Source organism: Phaseolus vulgaris, chromosome 4 (assembly GCF_000499845.2).
Source record: "Phaseolus vulgaris cultivar G19833 chromosome 4, P. vulgaris v2.0, whole genome shotgun sequence".
Taxonomy (NCBI): Eukaryota; Viridiplantae; Streptophyta; class Magnoliopsida; order Fabales; family Fabaceae; genus Phaseolus; species Phaseolus vulgaris.
In genome coordinates, this window is record NC_023756.2 from 7,994,361 (window position 1) to 8,014,035 (window position 19,675).

Here is a 19,675-nt window from a genome sequence, read left to right on the forward strand (position 1 = left end):
GCTTCCCACACATGTTTTAAACTATTCTTCTCCTCATGAAATGCTTTTCAAAACTGATGCAAATTTTAATGGATTAAAGGTGTTTGGTTCTTTATGTTATGCTAACACCTTGTCAACAAATAGAAGAAAATTTGATCCAAGAGCATCAAAATGTGTTTTATTGGTTTTCAATGGGGGACAAAAGGATATATTTTGTTGAATATTCAATCAAGAGAAATTTTTGTGTCTAGGGATGTTGTCTTTTATGAACATGTTTTTCCATACCAAAGGGTTCAAGATACTAGCAATGAAACTAACAGTCCTGACGTTAATGATCAAATTTTGTTTGCTGAAGATCAATTTGTCTTAAGTCAGCCATCACAAGCCATTCTTGCACCTTGTGATAATGTTGAAAATAGCAGTAATAATAATTGTGAGTCACAAATTGAGGTTTCAGAAGAAGATTGTTCCCATATAGACCAAAACCTCAATGAAAATCATGATATAGAACAAAGTTCTGAATCAGATCCATTTGTTCGAATGAGCACAAGAATAAAAAAATCACCTAAGTATTTAAAGGGTTATCATTGTAATCTTAATGTTTCCAGTACATCTTCAAGCGTTAAATATCCTTTGATTTTTGTTTTGTCTTATATCAATTTATCACCTTCTTACAAATCTTTTGTTATGTCTCTTTCTTCACATGTTGAGCCAAACACTTATTCTGAAGCTGTGAAACATGACTGTTGGAGAAGAAAAGGTATACAATGTGAGATATCTGCTTTAGAGTCAAATCAAACTTGGGAGACTGCTCTTCTGCCTCAGAACAAAGCTGCCATAGGTTGCAAATGGGTATTCAAAATAAAATATAAGGTTGATGGAACAATTGAAAGGTATAAAGTAAGGTTAGTGGCAAAGGGACATACACAAACAAAAGGCATTGATTACCATACTTTCTCTCCAGTAGCAAAGATGACCACCATAAGGTTGCTTCTTTCTTTAACTTCTATTTATAATTGGGAATTGAAACAATTAGACATAAACAATGCCTTTTTACATGGAGATTTGAAAGAAGATGTATACATGGTTGCTCCTCCTGGATTGACTTCTATTCCACCAGGAAAAGTTTGTAAACTAAAAAAGGCTTTATATGGCCTTAAACAAGCCAACAAAGAATGGTTTGCCAAACTGTCATCATTTTTGCTTTCTATGGGATATACTCAATCTATGAATGATCATTCCTTGTTCATTAATTCTTCTGAAGGATCTTTAACATCATTATTGGTATATGTGGATGATATAATATTGGCAGGAAATGATAAAGAAGAGATTGTTCGAATCAAACAAGCCTTAAATCAGACATTCAAGATTAAAGATCTTGGGAATTTAAGATACTTTCTTGGTCTAGAAGTAGCAAGAAGTAAGACAGGAATAATGGTAAATCAAAGGAAATATGCCCTGGAATTATTAACCGATGCAGGTCTATTAGCCTACAAACCTGCACCCACTCCTATTGATAATCATGAGAAATTCTCTTCTACTGGAAGTATTCCTTTCACAGATATTCAAGCCTACAGAAGATTGATTGGAAGGCTTATGTATCTCACTAATACCTGACCCGACATAACATTTTCTGTGCAACAACTTTCTCAGTTTCTTGCTAAGCCTACAATTGTTCACTATAATGCGGCGATTAGAATTCTCAGATATATCAAAGGGGCTCCAAGTCTTGGTCTATTTTTCTCTTCCACTACTTCTGTTCATCTCAAATCCTTTTGTGATAGTGATTGGGGCACCTGCAGTGATTCAAGACAATCAGTGACTGGTTTTAGTGTGTATCTTGGGAATTCTCTCATATCTTGGAAATCAAAGAAGCAAGGAACAATATCAAAGAGTTCTTGTGAAGCTGAATACAGGGGCAATGACCACTGTTACATGTGAAATTCAATGGCTAACTTATCTTCTTCAAGATTTCAAAGTTCCTTTTGAGCAACCATCTCTTTTATACTGTGACAATGACTCAGCAAGATATATTGCAAGAAATCCAGTATTTCACGAGCATACAAAACATATAAAAATAGATTGTCACGCGGTCAGGGAAAAATTAAAGAAGGGTCTCATCCATTTGCTTCCCATTTCCACGACAGAGCAACTGACTGATATTTATACCAAAGTTTTAAGTCCTCAATTTTTTAAGAATATTTGTTCTAAGCTGGGTCTCATCAATATTTGCTCTCCAGCTTGTGGCGGGGTATCAAAGGATACGGATACCAAAGTTACAGAAGGATCCTAATATTAATTGAGAGTCTTTTCTAATTATCAATTGTTTCTCTTTATAGAGAAGAATAATTGAGTGTCTTTTCTAATTATCAGTTGCTTTCTCTTTAATTGGGTGTCTTTTCTAATTATCAGTATTTATCTTTATAGAGGGGAATAACCTTTATTTTATCCTTGTGTGTTATGATTCTAGTATTTAATTATTGATTCTTTCCTTCTTTAGTTAAACCCTAGAATGAGTGTACTACTTGTATATATTCAGACCATTTGTTTTGATTTGAATAATAAGATAGAAGAGATATTCATTCTCATATCCTTTGTCTTCAATTTACTCTTTTGTTCATCTCTGTTCCCTTTTGTTCATCTCTGTTCTATTTTGTAATACTTATTAAAGAAAAATTGATGTTAATATGCAATTAACGTTGAAAAGAAACCATTAAAAATTTAAAATTTAAAGCAAAAATCAAAGAAAAAAAAGGCTTCCTAAGATTAGTTGTATAAACACATGTGGTAATGACTAAAGATAATTAAAGTTTTTATAAAATTATGGTAACTATTTATTAAAAAAAACAATGAAGAATGTTGATAGTGGTATACTACAATTAATTAATTGAATGATAAATATTATTAAAAAATTAAAAAAAATCATTAGCATCATGTTATTATTGATGAATGTATGCAAGTTGTAGTTTTTTCTACCCGAGTTAAATATCAAGGAATAATATGCATGTTGTAATTTTTTACTAAAGTTAAATATCCTAAAAAGAAAAATAAATTAAAACAAAGTCGTACCACTCACTACACTTTCTTACATTCAAAAAAGAAGTTACAGAAATCTTATCTTTTTAAAATATAAAACTTAAAATAAATGTAAACTTAAAAAATAATAAAAACAAATTTTAAGAATTAATTACGCAAAACATTAAAATTAAGATTTAAAACTTAAATTATTTTTAAAGTTTTAAACATAATTTAAAGATGTATAATAAAAAAATTAATGAAGGATGTGGTAAACTTGTATAGTTTAGGTAATTAAAATACAAAAATAATAATAAATTAGATATATATTATTACATGTTTCAAAACACGTTTTTTTACTCTATTTTTAGTTTTAGCCAATAATTTTGTAAGAAAAATGACTTTTACCGATTCTACATGAAAGTTGTTGTTCTCTTTGTTTGACAATGTAAGTTTTTGAAACTTTCTTTCGAAAGTAATGGAAGTTTCGTGGTTCATGACACACAAAACTTACATTTATTTACCTTCACACACCTTCACTCAACAATTTATATACATAGCTATGAACATGTTGCTCATTGTCACTTAATTTTCTCTACTCATTTTCACGGTGTTCTATTGTCCTTTTTTCCTTTGTGTCAACTAAACCATTTAGAGATTATGGGGCAGAAAATAAAGATTGGCATCAATGGTATTCTAATAACTCCATTTTCTTTTTTTTTCATTTCTTTTTGGATTCGTGTCTCAAATTTCTCAACATGTGGATTGTCTAGCCATTGATAAAGTGAATGTTGGAGATCCCACATCGATTAGAGATGAGAATATTTCATTGTATATAAGTGGGTGCAAACCTCATCCCATGAACCGGTTTTATGGGGTTTAGTTAGGCTTAAAGTCCACTTTGTAATATGGTATAAAGTCATTTAAAGCCTATCCTAGCGATTGTTTGTTGGACCTATCGTATCACCCACTATTGGGTCCCACGCACGAGCTGTGTTATTTTCTTGTATATAAGTGGGTGCAAACCTTATCCCATGAACCGATTTTATGAGGTTGACTTAGGCTTAGAGTCCAATAATGAATGTTTAGATCAACAATTATCAATTAAAGAAATTTGTTGATATTTTTTTGTACCTGGTAATAGTTAATGTGTTTGTGCACTTCTTGGTGATGATGAAGGATTTGGAAGGATTGGTCGTTTGGTGGCTAGGGTTGTCCTACAAAGAGATGATGTAGAACTTGTTGCTGTTAATGACCCTTTCATCACAACTGATTACATGGTAAATAAAGCAAATATTGCTTCTACCAACATCTACATTAATATTTTGAGTGTACTTCATGTGGTTTAATATGTTGATAATATTTACTTTTTAATTGTAGTAGTTATCATGCATGGATCATGCTAAATAGTGTTTGATTACATTTGTTGGCTACAAAATTCCATGTAGAGAGATGTGTATTAAATTATGAGAAATTAGGTATGGTTTTAAAAGTTTAACAATTTGTAAGAATGAAGAAAGAGTCACAAACTTATTGTATTCAAGGTAGTTTTGATCTCTTATACAAATTTCTTTATGACTAATTAGTGTTATATTTTTATTTTATTTACTCTAAAAAACTAACATAAATATATGTTATGAAATTTTATTTGACATCAATTACTTAAGGAATCAAATACGAAACTTGTATTTGTGTATTTAGAAAGTCTCCATTGTTTTCCTAAATGCTAATCAGTTATGAAGATGAAACCCCACAATGTTATTTTTTTTAGCTTTAGTTAGATAAAAAAAAAGTACACAATCTTCCTAGAATTAGTTTTATTGGTTAGTAATTTGGAAGTTTTTTCTACAGGCTTACATGTTCAAGTATGATACTGTTCATGGTCAATTCAAAAACTGTGAGCTTAAGATTAAGGACGATAAAACCCTTCTCTTTGGAACTAGTTCTGTCAATGTGTTTGGTGCAAGGTATAATTTATTTTTATATATTAATTGAGTTGGATGTGGATAGAATATTTTATATTAAAATTATTTTCTTATTTTATTAGGAACCCAGAGGAAATTCCATGGGGTCAAGCTGGAGCTGAATTTATTGTTGAGTCCACTGGAGTTTTCACTGATCAAGACAAAGCTGCTGCCCACTTGAAGGTTTCTCATTATTAATTATGTTTATTAATTCATGATCTAGACTTATTAATGTTAAAATGTGAAAAAATTTCATCTTGCACATGTAAATTTTCCTTTGAATGTTTTTTTTCTTCTGGAAACCATATTTTTCAAGAAGAATATTTCATCAACCAAATATTTTAATTTTTGATGTCTTAAAACACTTATAATATTTAATCATTTTTCCTAATTATTGGGTCATGTCATTTCATGTTAGGGAGGTGCAAAGAAGGTTGTTATTTCTGCACCAAGCAAGGATGCTCCAATGTTTGTTGTTGGTGTCAATGAAAAAGAATACAAGTCTGACATTAATATTGTTTCCAATGCTAGTTGCACTACCAATTGTCTTGCTCCACTTGCAAAGGTAATTTCTTATATTCTATTGAAGTTGCAAATAAAGTTTCTCATTATACACAAACAAAATCTAAATTAAGTGACAATGTTCAAATATATTTAGGTTATTCATGATAAATTTGGAATTGTTGAAGGCCTCATGAGCACAGTTCATTCCATGACTGGTAATTGTATATTTTTTTTAATTTCTTTTGATTTCTTATGATTCATTATTTAAACAACTTATCTTTCTATACTACATAGCCACTCAAAAAACTGTTGATGGACCATCAATGAAGGATTGGAGAGGTGGTAGAGCTGCTTCTTGCAACATCATTCCTAGCAGTACTGGAGCTGCTAAGGTATCTGATATACAATACAAGCAATGTATTATCTTTGTATATTTTATATTTACTAAAACATGTTCCTCTTAATTTCCTAATTTGTATCATCTTCATATGTATATTACTTTGTATCCACAAAAGTTATCTTGAAAATAACAATGTCTCTTTTGGAATTGTTCAGGCTGTTGGTAAGGTGTTGCCATCCCTTAATAATAAGTTGACAGGAATGTCTTTCAGAGTTCCAACTGTAGATGTTTCAGTTGTTGACTTGACTGTTAGACTTGAAAAAGGAGCTAGTTATGATGAGATTAAAGCTGCGATGAAGTGAGAATAAACTAAATTTTATAGCTTGTAAAAAATGTTTTTATTTATATTTGTAGATGCAATATATTCAATGTTTCATGATCTCATATATTCATTTTTTTCACAGGGAAGCATCCGAAGGAAGTTTGAAGGGAATTCTTGGATACACAGAAGATGATGTTGTGTCTACTGATTTTGTTGGTGACAATAGGTAATAATGCTTAAACTTAATAAATTAGTATATCATAATCAAGCATGTGCACTTAAGGTAGTCATGTTTAATTTTAGATTTAGTAGCAAAATTCAATAGTTAAGGTTGACAATTAATTGTTATTGTTTCTTAGGGTTTATGTATATATATTTTTTTCATCACTATATGTATGGCAGGTCAAGCATTTTTGATGCAAAAGCTGGAATTTCATTGAACAATAACTTTGTGAAACTTGTCTCTTGGTATGACAATGAATGGGGCTATAGGTAAACACACTTCTATGCCTTTTTATTTTACATTCAAAGTTGTTAATTTTTTCCTCTTTTTTTTTTTCAAATTCCATATCTACAAGAAAAAAAAAAAACACTCACCTATTGCTTAAACAAAAATTTCAACTACTAGATAACAACTAATTCCTTAAAGAACTCTAATTTTTTTATACTAAGCCATATTTTAGTTTGAATAATCTCCTCTTTACAATTGCATAGAACTAAATACACTCTTCTATGTGATTGAGTTAATACTTATGCCTAAAGATAATTGTTTTTAACTCTTACTTTAACTCATTGTTGCTTTCTTTTTTTCTAGCACACGTGTGGTTGACTTGATTCGACACATGGCCTCAGTAAAGTGAACTTGGAATAATGTTCTTTATGAGCTGTGAAGAGTTTGGTCTAGGCTTCAAAGCTTCTATATTTTGCTTCATACCTTATTGTTTTATCATTAATTTATAGTATAGTATTAGTATTTAGTAGTATTTGAAATAATGTAGTAAAATGCAATAAGTGATAATTGTTTCATTTTTTTATATTAGATTTCTTCTTATAAGGATACTTTCAATATGTAATTTTAATGTTACTATTTACTCTAATGACATAATTTTTTTTAGAGATTTTACTTGAGCAATTTTGTTTTAGTTCTTTCACTTGAGACAACACTTATTATGCATATTTTTTTGGTTGTATTTATGGTTGAGAATTTTGAAAGGTTAAAGTCATCTTGCACTTCATAATCTTCTCATTAAAATCATTTGTATCATATTATTGGATCTTTCTCAAAATTCATAGGGCAACACAAAAAGTTACACGCCAGCATTGATGAATATATGTAATTAAATTTGACGTATGTTAAACCAACTCACAAAATTTACTGAAATAACATTTAATAAAAATAATATACTATTTAAAATAGATAGATGAATTGTAAACAAATAATGATAGTATAAAAAAATAATGATTTTTGTAATCTTGACTACAAGAAATATCATCTATGGCTACACTACACACTTTTACTTACATATAATAGTTAAGTATTGTTAAATAGATACTATTTTAAAAACTTGTTTATAAATTTTTGTTAATAATATAAAACTATTTTAAATACCAATAATTTTAGTATGTAAAATAGTATCTAGTTTAGTTAATATAGTAATTAAATATTTTTTGTCTGTAAAATTAGTTTTTATTTAATGATTTTCTAGTAATGTACGAGCCTAAACAATATTTAAGGGGTTAGTTATGAGTGACTACGAGCCCAAATAATACTAGTATTTTACTTTGCAACATTAGTTTGATTAGTGAAACTCAATTAGTTGATTAAGAACTAGACATAGTCGGTGAGATCATACAAACCAATATAAAAATATTGTGTATACTCTTTCTCTCTTTCTCTCTCACTCTCAATATTTTTATTTTACATGTTATTATCATATATACTAACTTAGAAGGAGAGAAGTTACATAACAATTAAAAACAAAAAAAATCTTAGATAATTAAAGCAGGAATTAATCATAGTTATGTTTAATAAGCTTCGTGGATCGAAACGTATTCAACTGGTTTCTTGACAAATATAAAATTATCACTTGAATATCATTTAATAGACGATAATTGTGTAAAGTACCTTAAAAAGTTTTAAAACACAATTCAATATTCATTTCCTGTATTGTTTCCCGTTTTCATACATATTCACTTCAAATTCAAATTCATCATATAAAATTTAAACTACCTAAACTATTCTCTCTCTATATATAGAAATAGAAATAGTTAGGTAGGTAGCTAGGTTAATATGGATAGATATGATTCATTTAAATTTAGATCATTAAAAAAAATAAACATAACTAATAACAAAGTTTGTTTTATAAAATGATATAAAACAATAATCAATTATCATCTTCATTAATATCATTATTTTCTTCATTGTCTATTAAACCAATACCTTCATCATCACTTTCTCCTTCTTCATCTCAATGATTTTCGTAGGCATCATTCTATTTCCATTAGTTTTGGATTGGACTAAGTCATATTTTCCCAATGAAAATTCATGCTCATCTTATGCATTATATAAAACTTTTCGATTGAACCCATTTCTTCATTTTCTTGAAACATCTCATTTATAGCTTTCTCAGGCATATCATAACAATCTCAAGACTTTGTTTTCTCTACTACTAGCCAATTACGATTTTTGGTATCTTTGACACAATACACATTGAGTTTAACTAGCTAGGACACATGACTCATTAGTCCTCAATTTATGCTTATTACAACGAGAATAAATCAATATTTGTCTTCCTTGTATCCTCTTCCCTTTGAATACACATCCCACCAAAACATTTAAATAACACTATTTTTTATTAGAGTAACTTAATTCAATGATATCTGTCCAGACACCAAAGTGATCTAAATTAACTATATTCTCATCACCTCTAACTAAAACTCCATTGTTATGTGATTTCAACTACATATCTTGATCCTTTATATTAAACCTCTAACCATTTATCAAATAACTTGTATATCAAAATACATGTATATTTTTCCACAAGCCATGTGGAATAAGGATTCATACTCTTCCATCGCCTTCTCTATTCAAAATACCTAGTGATGTAAAAAAGGTAAACATGCTTAAGTTATATAATAATAATCAAACATTTAATTAATTCTTCCATGTTTTTTAAATAGTGGTCTTTGTTCCACATATTGTGAATTTTCTTTCTCGAATTCTTGTTTGTGTAGCTTTATCACAAATACATAATTACAATGAATTATAAATAGCAATAATAATATAAATGTTCAATTAAGAAAATCACTTAAAAAAATGTGAGACTTCATCGCAATTTTGGAGAACATAATTTCTTGGTTGATCTTTTTGTACTACATTTAACTCAATAGATTTGTTTTTTTTTGCATGAAATGATTTTAAAATTTGTAGAAAAAGAATTAACTTTGATTTATTTAACTTATTTAGATCATCTTCATAATTTCTTACATATCTATTTAATCTTATCTTAACTCCATCCAAATATCTCAAACAAAAGTTCAAACACTCTTGTGTAATCAGCTTCAACAATACGTCTTTCTGGACGAGCCTAATTTCTTTCATGATTTAAGCCTATGAAGGTACCTCTCAATAGGATACATCCAACAATATTGCACTAGCCCAACAATATTTGCATCATCTACTAAGTCAGTGAGTAAATGGGTTATTATGTCAAAAAAGGAAGGAGGAAATATTTCATCCCATCCCCCTAGACACCTATACATCGAGAAATATTATATAAATAACCATTAGGAACTTTTAAAACAACTAGAAATTGACAAAATGTCATGTTTTTCATGAGATAAACATGGCATAACATGCAGATGGAAATGTGTATTTTCCTTCTTCAATTATGGTCACATGAAGCTCTAAACGATACCTATATGAGCTAGATCAAATTGAGAGTTTATATTAATTGTTGTATTTTCGTCAAGATCTATCAATGTTCCTATTATGTTGTCACAAACATTTTTTTTCTATATGCATGACATAATTTTATATTGTGACGTAATATTAGGTTGTGATATAATTTTAGACCTCTCCAATAAGAAAACTAAAAAAATACATTTTTTTTCTAATTCTTAGGTAATTGCATTATTCATCGCTTTTTTTTCCTTGCAAACTTACCAAACATCACCTAGATATATTTATTATTTATTATTATTAAAAGTGTGAATATATGGATAGTAATAAAAAAAAATGTAAAAACTAATGAGTTAATGTTATTCTTAGTTATAATTAAGGCTCCATTTTTTTTCTTATTTGGGTGTTTCCATTTTTGTAGGTGTCTCCTAAAACTCAGTTTCTCCGATCGTTGTATCGAGTTAGACTTAAATTGGCATCTTGGAAATGAAAAATTTTAAGCATGATGGGAAAAATTCAGTTGGTTAATTGATGGAGGACCATCAAACCACAACAACTTTGGTATAAGAAGATGGAAGAAGATAGAACTTTGATTAGAACATCCATTTTTAAGAGTCTTTTTCATTTTCTTATTCTTGTAAATTTGTATAGAGTAGTGTAGTTTGGTAATTTTTGTATAGGATTTAAATTGGACCTCTATTTGGGCTTGTACTTAGGCTATGTATTGGACTTATTTTCATGGACCATGTATTGGGTTAATTAAATTTGGTTGTAAATAGGAAAAGAAATTCTAGCTAGAGTTACAATTGGATCTCCTTGGACCAAATGCAACTCTAGACCATCTAGGGTGCACAAATAAATGACCAAAGTGAAAATAGAAAGTATGGAGTGACAAGGAAGGCATGAAAGTCCACATGCCATCCTCTCAACGGAGAGGATTTCCACTAATTAAGAAGGGCCACTTGTCAACATATAATTTGAGAGGATTTGCTCTAATGAGGGAAATCCCAATGTCATCATGGGAATGGAGAGGATTCTCTCCAATTAGAGGAGGACACTTGTCAACCTAGGAGTGGAGAGTTTTTAGGCTAAAACTTTCTAAATTTTGGCATCTCTTAGCATTATAAATACAAGTGCTAGCCCTTTTGTAAAGGAGCTTAGAATTGACTAAAGAAATGTTGCCCAAGTTTGTGCAAAAATTGTCTTCTATGCTCACTCTCTGTTAGCACTAGTTTTGTGTCTAGTTTAGAATTACTTAGAAGTTGGCTTCCCCTCTCTCACCAACCAAATTCTTCTTCTCCATTTAGTTTTTTTCATCCATTTAACAAACACAATGCATCCATCAAACTACAACATATAAAAAATTACAAAGAGCTACATGGATTCAAAATTAATGCAATTATATTTAGCTTTCTCTTATAGTTTTCATGTATATAAATGACCTATTTCTCTTCTTAAACAGGTTGAGCAGTGGGTTAGGAATTTTATTTGGACTTGTCGTATTATGAAGAGAGACATTGTTACTTTTAATTGGAATATCTTTGTTCTTCCAAATTTCTAGGTGTGTTGCAAGTCACTAATTTCCAGGTTGAAAATAAAGCTTATATTCTAAAGCTCGGTTAGAACTTTTCTTATAGTCACTGATACTAGGCCCACATCTTCTAGGCCCATCAAGAAAATTACAAAGCCCACAAAGTTCAAAGATTACATTTAGAAACATTAGCTGTCATATCTAAGGGAATATCTTATAGTTATATCTTTCTGTTAGCAAAGGGAACAATTGTCCTATAGGGATTGGCTTACAATAATGTATGTGGTCTATATAAGATAAATTCTATGTAACAGAGGGGGAGAGTGATTTTTAATTTCATCTATATAGACTTTTTCCTTCTTTTTCTCAGTCTTTGTGCCCTTATCCTAGAACACCGTAACAACTTGGTGCTTTCATTGACCTACCTCCATGCCTCCCAAAAACCATCAAAGATATGGAAGAAAAACTTCAAACTATCATAGAAAAATTAGCTGATTTGCATACCCAATTCCATACCACCCAAGAAACCATGGGAAACCGTCAAATGGCATTAGAATCTAAACATGATACCCTAACCAATACCCCCACCAGCATTTTCACTACCCTATCCATTCCACACCACAACACTGCCCTATTATAGATTCAAATACTTCCATCGAGCATTTCTCCATAGATGCTACAACTGCTCCTCCACCACCTCTATCAAATACTTCTCAACCTAACGTTCATCCCACCACTACCACCACCATTCCTTCCACCATCACTCTTTCACCTATACGCCCCCTTAAAATTCAGCTTTCTTTTTTTGATGGTATCGACCCACTAGATTGGTTATTTCAAGCTGATCAATTTTTCGAGTTTTATACCATTCCCTGAGAATCCCGTTTAAACATGGCTGTTTTCTATATGTGGGGTGATGCCCTCAGTTGGTTCAAATAGATGTATCAAAATCATGAACTCATTGATTGGATCTCTTTTAGTAGGCTTTGAAGTTGCGTTTTGGCCCCTCCACTTATGCCAACCACTAGGCCGAGTTATTTAAACTCTAACAACATGGCACTATAGCTGAATATCAAAAGGTTTTTGAAAAACTTTGCAATCAAGTTTTTGGCCTTACACCTGAAATGATTCTAAATTGTTTCATCTCCGCCTCATCCCTGACATACGGAGGGAAATGGTTGTTCTCCAACCCAGCTCAATCACACAAGTCATGGGTCTCGCAAAGTTATTGGAATCTAAGTTCCAAAACTCCAAACGTGTTATACGCCAGGTACCTTTTTTACCCCAACCTTCACCACATTTATTACCCCCACCACGTCCCTCTTTTCCACCCCAGCCACCCTCCACTACACCCCCACAACAATCACATTCCCCTCCTTCCCCAATCCTCCCCAGTTAATATCAAACCCTACCGCTATCGACACGCCCATAAACACATTATGACATCCCTCATTCAAGAAATGCTAATCGAAGGCATCATACGTCCCAACACCAGTCCCTTCTCATCCCCAGTTATATTGATAAAAAAAGATGGCACTTGGCGTTTTTACGTAGACTACAGAGCCCTAAATGCTATCACAATGAAGGATCGTTTCCCTATTCCCACAATTGATGAGTTATTGGATGAATTAACTGTGGCTAAGGTGTTCACCAAACTAGATCTCCGCTCAGGGTATCATCAAATAAGAGTAGACCCCAAGGATTGCCACAAAACTGCATTTAGAACTTTTGATGGGCACTATGAGTTTCTCGTTATGCCTTTTGGCCTTTCTAATGCACCCTCTACCTTCCAAGCAGCCATGAATGACCTCCTAAGACCACATTTACGCCATTTTGTCCTAGTGTTTTTTGATGACATCCTCATTTATAGCCAGTCTATGCTAGAACACATCCAGCACCTGACTCTAGTTCTAGAGTTATTGGAAAACAACAAATTCTTTGTTAAAGAGTCTAAATGTGTTTTTGCCACTACCCAAGTTTCTTATATGGGCCATCTCATTCAAGAAGGCACCGTCACCCCTAACACAGACAAAATACAGGCCATCCTCCTTTGGCCCAAACCCACATTCCTCACCACTCTCCGCGCTTTTTTGGGAATTACAGGATTTTATAGAAAATTCATTTGCGGTTATGCCACTCTTGCCTCTCCACTCACGGATTTACTAAAATTGACAAAGTTTAGATGGACTACAGCGGCTCAAGAGGCCTTTGTACAATTGAAAAAAAAATTAACTACGACACCAGTACTGCATCTTCCAAATTTTTCTCTACCCTTTGTCGTTGAAAAAGATGCGTCGAATGTTGCCATTGGTGCAGTCCTATCTCAAGAAGGTCACCCTCTTGTATTTTTCAGCAAAAAACTCTGTAAAAAAAATGCAAAACAACTCAGTGTATGTTCGAGAAATGCTAGCCATTACAGAGGCAGTGAAAAAATGGCGTCACTATCTTATTGAAACACATTTCAAAATCATAACAGATCAGCAAAGTCTGGAGGCATTACTTACCAATGCTTGCCACACGCCTAAGCAACAAAAATGGGCCACCAAGCCTTAGGGTACAACTTCGAAATCATATACCGTCCAAGACGACATAACCAAGCCACTGATTTTTTATCCAGACCACCATCATCCCTCTTTTTAGCCGAGTCTTCACTGATTCCTAACATCCTCACAGAATTATACAATTACTGTGCATCAGAAGAAGGGACAAAATAAGTGCAAAATTTACTGTCATCACCTACCTCGGCATACAATCTTCAACGACGTCTCCTTTACCATCGTTAACGCCTTTATTTTCCTGTTAAGGGTGCCCTTCGTTCTACAATGTTGCACGAATTTCACACCACTCCATCTGCAGGTCACTCGGGTCTCAAAGCGACCATGGCACGACTAGCCACCTCCTTCTACTGGCCCAGAACGTACCATGATACAAAAACATACATCAAACAGTGTCTTCCCTGTCAACAAAACAAACCCAGCAATAAAAAACCTTTAGGATTACTCCAACCAATACCTATACCAGCCAAGCTTTGGGAAGAATTAACCATAGATTTTATCACCCATTTACCTTCATCTTTTGGCCACACTGTTATATGGGTAGTCTGTGATAGACTATCCAAGTCTGTCCACTTCATTGCCCTACCCATCTCCTACAATGCCACCCAATTAGCTCACCGTTTTTCTATTGAAATTTGCAGGTTGCATGGAGTTCCAAAGTCTATCATCTTTGATCGGGATCCTCTATTCCTCAGCCATTTTTGGAAAGAACCGTTTCACCTATAAGACACCAAATTAAAATTTAGCACAGCTTACCATCCACAAACGGATGGTCAAACAGAAGTTATCAATAGGAGTTTAGAAATATACCTGATATGTTTTACCAATGACAATCCGTGAACTTGGTACAAATTTTTACATCTAGCGGAGTTCGGGTACAAATCATCATATCACTTTGCCATCAACACGACTCCTTTCCAGGTGCTATATGGACGACCTCCACCAACAATCCCCGACTATGTTCAAAGAATAGCCACATAGCCCACCCTTGACACCACGCTCCAAGAACGTACACAAATGCTCCATCAGTTGAAGGCCACCCTCGCGAAAATGCAACAGCGCATGGCACTAACAACAAATAAGAGTCGACGCCATCACACCTTCGACGTTGGCGATTGGGTTCTCCTTCGTCGCCAAGCTTATCGACAAATGTCTCTTTTAGCAAGAGGTCAAAACAAGGTTTCCCGGAAATTCTACGGTCCTTACCCCATCAGCCGTCGCATCGGCGAAGTTTCCTATGAACTTCTCCTTCCACCCTCTTCCAAAATCCACCCGGTGTTCCACATCTCCTTGCTTAAACCATATCACGGACCCAAACCACCTCCTTCCTTTCATATGCCTCAAGAGGATGTTGCCCCCTCGACCATCTCCCACACAATCCCCACACTTTTTCCTACAAACACTGCTTCTAACTCTACAGTTTCAAACCAACTGGTAATATCAAACCCCACTCAAACCACTTCAGTTCCCACCACGTGTCCACCATCAATGGCTCGTGTTGAACCGCACAGTCCAACCATTAACATTCAGCCACGTGGATCCACCCCATCATTACTACCACCCATTATCCCTAACTTTTCACCTACCCCAACCGTGCCTAATTTATCAGCTACCCACGCGCATTCATTATTACCCTCAGCAAACCCAAAATTCTCCCCTACCTCACCTACTTCATTAATTATGCCACCTACCAACCATTTCTCACCTACATTAATCACACCAGCGGGCCCCACCTCCTCATCTACCCCCACTCTCCAGAACCTTCCTTTTACAAATCATCCTAAAGAGCCCAAAGACTATAATTCCACTTCCAGCCCAATAAATGCCCTACACTCAATTCCCACGACCCAATTCTCCTACCCTGAAGCCCACAATTCAATTCATTTTGCCCCCAATTTACCCAGTACCTACCAACCTTGAGGACAAGGTTGTTTCCCAGGAGGAGGCAATTTATACTAGGCCCACATCTTCTAGGACCATCAGGAAAATAACAAAGCCCACAAAGTTCAAAGATTACATTTAGAAACATTAGCTGTCATATGTAAGGGAATATCTTATAGTTATATCTTTCTGTTAGCAAAGGGAATAACTGTCCTATAGGGATTGACTTACAATAATATATGTGGTCTATATAATAAAAATTCTATGTATAGAGGGGGAGAGTGATTTTTAATTTCATCTATATAGACTTTTTTCTCCTTTTTCTCAGTCTTTGTGCCCTTATCCTAGAACACCGTAACACTCACAAACCTTGGACTCTCGTTATGAAGGGCAGGTTGTTAAGATCATAAAATCCTCCTTTTCTTGCCCTTCCTCCATTTAGGTAGGTATTAGAGATTTATATTATGTGATTCTTTAGCATACTAGATTTGGTGCAGATGTTAATTTCTAGAATGACTTGTTGTGCTCTTCTAGATGTTTTTCTATGATTTTCTTTGTTCCTTATAAGGAAATAATTAAACTCTCTTCCAACGTATCACAGGCTTGGACTGATTCTTCTTAAGTATACCTTTTCCTTTGTTTGTTATGCCAAAGGTTAAAAATATGAAAAATGTTGTTATTTCAAATGAAAGGATGTTCCTAATTGGATGCTTGAAGACTCTAGGATTTTATATTATAATTTTTCTCGGTTTTTTTCTCCTCTTCTCATATTTATACTAATTAGGGTGTTTGTATATGGTCCTCTACTATATCGCCGAAAAACACTCTTGTTCTGTGGGAAATTTTACACAGTAGGTTGCATGCGGACAAAGAGGTGCAACATAAAGGGGTGTATTTTTGCTCTATGTGTTGATTATGTAATAATCATGAGGAATCTATTTCTCACATTTTTTATTGAATGTAATGTTGCTCTACAAATATGGTCTTGGCTCCAACTTATTTTTCCTTGGGCGATATTTTCTTCCTTTTCTGATTTTATCTCTTTCTTAAAGTCCTCTAGGAGTCCCTTGATTAAGCATATTAGGGTTGATGTTGTTACCTTTTTTGGTCTAGATGATTTGGAGGATGAGAAATCATGAAAGATTTCAACAAAAGATTAGTTTGAATACGACCATTGATTTTATAAAGATTCACATCAAATTATCAGGAAACACCTTTAATAAATTCATGAATAATGATATATCTTACTTTTCTGTTTTAAAATTCCTTGGTATTAAAACGAGATCTAGAAAATTTTTACAACCCCTCCGAGTTATTTGGAGTTTTACCTTGGATGTTTGGATTAAAGTTAACACGTATCGTACGATCGTCTGCTTATACGAGGATTTTTACAGGGAGTATGGCAGCGTTTGTTGGATGATTTTCTTCCTTTCTTAGGGTTCATTTGTCCTTTTTTACTGAGCTTATAGAAGCTGCCATTTCTATTGATAAGGCTAAAGAAGTAGCTACAAGAGTTTGTGGCTAGAAAGCGATTCAACCCTAGTATGTCTTACTTTCTTTTCTTCACATTTTGTTCCTTGGTCCATTTGAAGTAGATGAAATAAATGTTTGTCTTTTTTCAAGGGCATAGAGTTTAAAATTTCACATATTTTCAAAGAGGGTAATCATTGTGCTGATAATCTTTCTTATTTAGGGTTGTTTAATAGGATTGAGTTTGTTTGGTATGATTGTTTGCCCTCCAGTTTTTACTTAGACTTTTTCATAATAGGTATAAACTCCATATGTATCATCTTACTTAGGTTGTTCTTGGGAGATTTCTATATTTCTTTGCATGGGTTTGGTCTAGTCCCCCTCACGTTTGTTTGTTTTCTTTTTTATATATTGGATTTATGGTATGTTTCATGTGATGACACGTAATTATTGGTGTTTGGCTATTAGCCTAGTAGAGATGTCATGTTTCAAAGTGATGTCTAACATGGGTTTTATAAAAAAAAACTAACGATTTAATGTACGAAGAAAAATAACAAGATCTGATACAGTTGTGTTTGAAGACTTGATGTCAATTCTTTCGTGAGGATGGAAGATGGAAGTGGAAGCAATGGAAATTTAGAAGTGTTAGAAGTTTTTTAAAAGTGAAATGTCGTGGAAGTAAATTGCTAAAAGAGGTTAGGCCAACTTTGATGAGAATTAAAAAGATGTTGTTAATAGGAAGAATGGACAAGGGCCAAATCATTTAAAGTTCTTCTTATTAGTCTTTTCAAAAGATGAGGCCCAAGCCCAAAGCCCAAGCCCAAGAAGCCCAAGGCCACGCATTAAATAAAAGAGCATCATTTGAATTAATTTTGTATAGTTGTAGGAGGTGTGAATATTAAATAAAAAGTGTGAATAGTTAAGGGGGGTGTAGACGCATTTTAGGAGGTGCTGAGAATAGGAAGTGGGTCACACTTACTTCATGACTAGGTGGCACCAATTTGCATTTGAATTTGGAGGGAACTTTGAGTTTCATTTGTGTTTCATTTCAGCCCTCTTCTATTATAAATAGAGAGGTTGGGCTCTTGTAAATTCAGAATTGGATAATTGATATAGAGAAACTCTACTCATTTGGAGAGAGATTTGGATCTCATTGCTTAGTCTCATCTTGTGAGCTTTTGGAGAGCTTCAAGTAGCGGCTTCCTTCACTCATCTTGGGACTCCATCACCAAGTGGCGTGAGCAACTCCAATTCCCATTCCAGCCGATCTTCAATCACCTAAGTCTCCTTCCTTTCATCTTCATTTCTGTTTTCAATCGGTAGTCTAGAGTTCTTAAGTGTTCTTCATCTTTTCACCGTTTAATTTTGTGTTCATATGTTGTTTCTTAAGTTTCTGTTCGGTGCTTTGTGTTCTTGGTTCAGTTTTGATTTGTAATCTTGTTTCATGGATGTTCACAAGGAGATAGCACTCTTATTTGAGTTTGGAACATCATTTGGACGGCTATGTCTCCATTGATGATTCCTTAAGCTTCCTTGAGTCCAATTCTGTTTTCAGCATTCTGTTTTGTTCTTGTTTTCCTTTTCAATTCCGCCAAGTGTTTGTGATAAGGACATGACACTCATTGTTCAATGAGTTTGGCTTCTCTCTTGGATGGCATTATCCTCCATTGAGATGACCTTAAGTCTCCTTAATGTTGTGTGTCTTGTTAAAGTGTCAATCCAACTCATATCAAACTTCCAGTGAAGTTTTAGGTTAGACACATGAAGATGTGCTAACGTAGAGGGAACTTTCAAACAAGGTTGAGGCTGCATTTTTACAGAATTTCATTACTCATTCAAAAGATCAAAATCACATACAAAGCAATCCTATTTGTAAGAGAAGAAGTTGGCCAAAGAAGCTTCCCAAACCTTAACCCTATGTGTGCCAAATAAGCTTACAAAGGAAGCTACAAAACCCTAACCCCAGGTGCTACATGAACTTTGCGAGCAAGCTAGAGTTTTTACCCTAACTTGATGCCCAAGTCTCATACCCTAGCTTGGGGTCAACACTTCTAACCTTAACCCTAACTTGACACCCAAACTAGAATTTCCTAGCCACTTTACTTCTCTTTTAGGGTTAATTTTTTAACCTCATCTAAACTTGGCTCAAAATGAAATTCTATACTACTTGGTTCAAAATACAAGACCCAATGTAAATTCTTATATCACTCTTT

At 33.4% G+C, this 19,675-nt stretch overlaps 1 protein-coding gene and 1 long non-coding RNA gene across 2 annotated transcripts; one reads left to right on the top strand and one right to left on the bottom strand.

Moving 5' to 3' along the window:
• Positions 1–3,651: 3,651 nt before the first annotated feature.
• On the top strand, positions 3,652–7,256 carry LOC137836415 (glyceraldehyde-3-phosphate dehydrogenase, cytosolic-like). Its single transcript, XM_068645135.1, has 11 exons — positions 3,652–3,685; positions 4,174–4,274; positions 4,846–4,961; positions 5,042–5,141; positions 5,377–5,523; positions 5,617–5,677; positions 5,757–5,854; positions 6,018–6,160; positions 6,267–6,350; positions 6,527–6,616; positions 6,939–7,256. The coding sequence occupies exons 1-11, from the start codon at positions 3,655–3,657 to the stop codon at positions 6,982–6,984; spliced, it is 1,017 nt and encodes a 338-aa protein (XP_068501236.1). The 5' UTR covers positions 3,652–3,654; the 3' UTR covers positions 6,985–7,256.
• A 6,483-nt stretch (positions 7,257–13,739) lies between these two features.
• LOC137837147 (uncharacterized) lies at positions 13,740–15,506 on the bottom strand. Its single transcript, XR_011085373.1, has 5 exons — positions 14,922–15,506; positions 14,623–14,831; positions 14,297–14,512; positions 14,061–14,214; positions 13,740–13,918 (listed from the first exon to the last, which is right to left on the bottom strand). It is a non-coding gene; the product is annotated as an uncharacterized lncRNA (long non-coding RNA).
• Positions 15,507–19,675: the final 4,169 nt, after the last annotated feature.

Excerpts from the sequence above, each read along its gene's own strand:
- LOC137836415 (XM_068645135.1), top strand. The coding sequence starts at position 3,655 with ATGGGGCAGAAAATAAAGATTGGCATCAATG. Across the intron at positions 3,686-4,173 it reads AATAAAGATTGGCATCAATG|GATTTGGAAGGATTGGTCGT; the intron begins GTATTCTAATAA and ends GTGATGATGAAG. Across the intron at positions 5,678-5,756 it reads CACAGTTCATTCCATGACTG|CCACTCAAAAAACTGTTGAT; the intron begins GTAATTGTATAT and ends TATACTACATAG.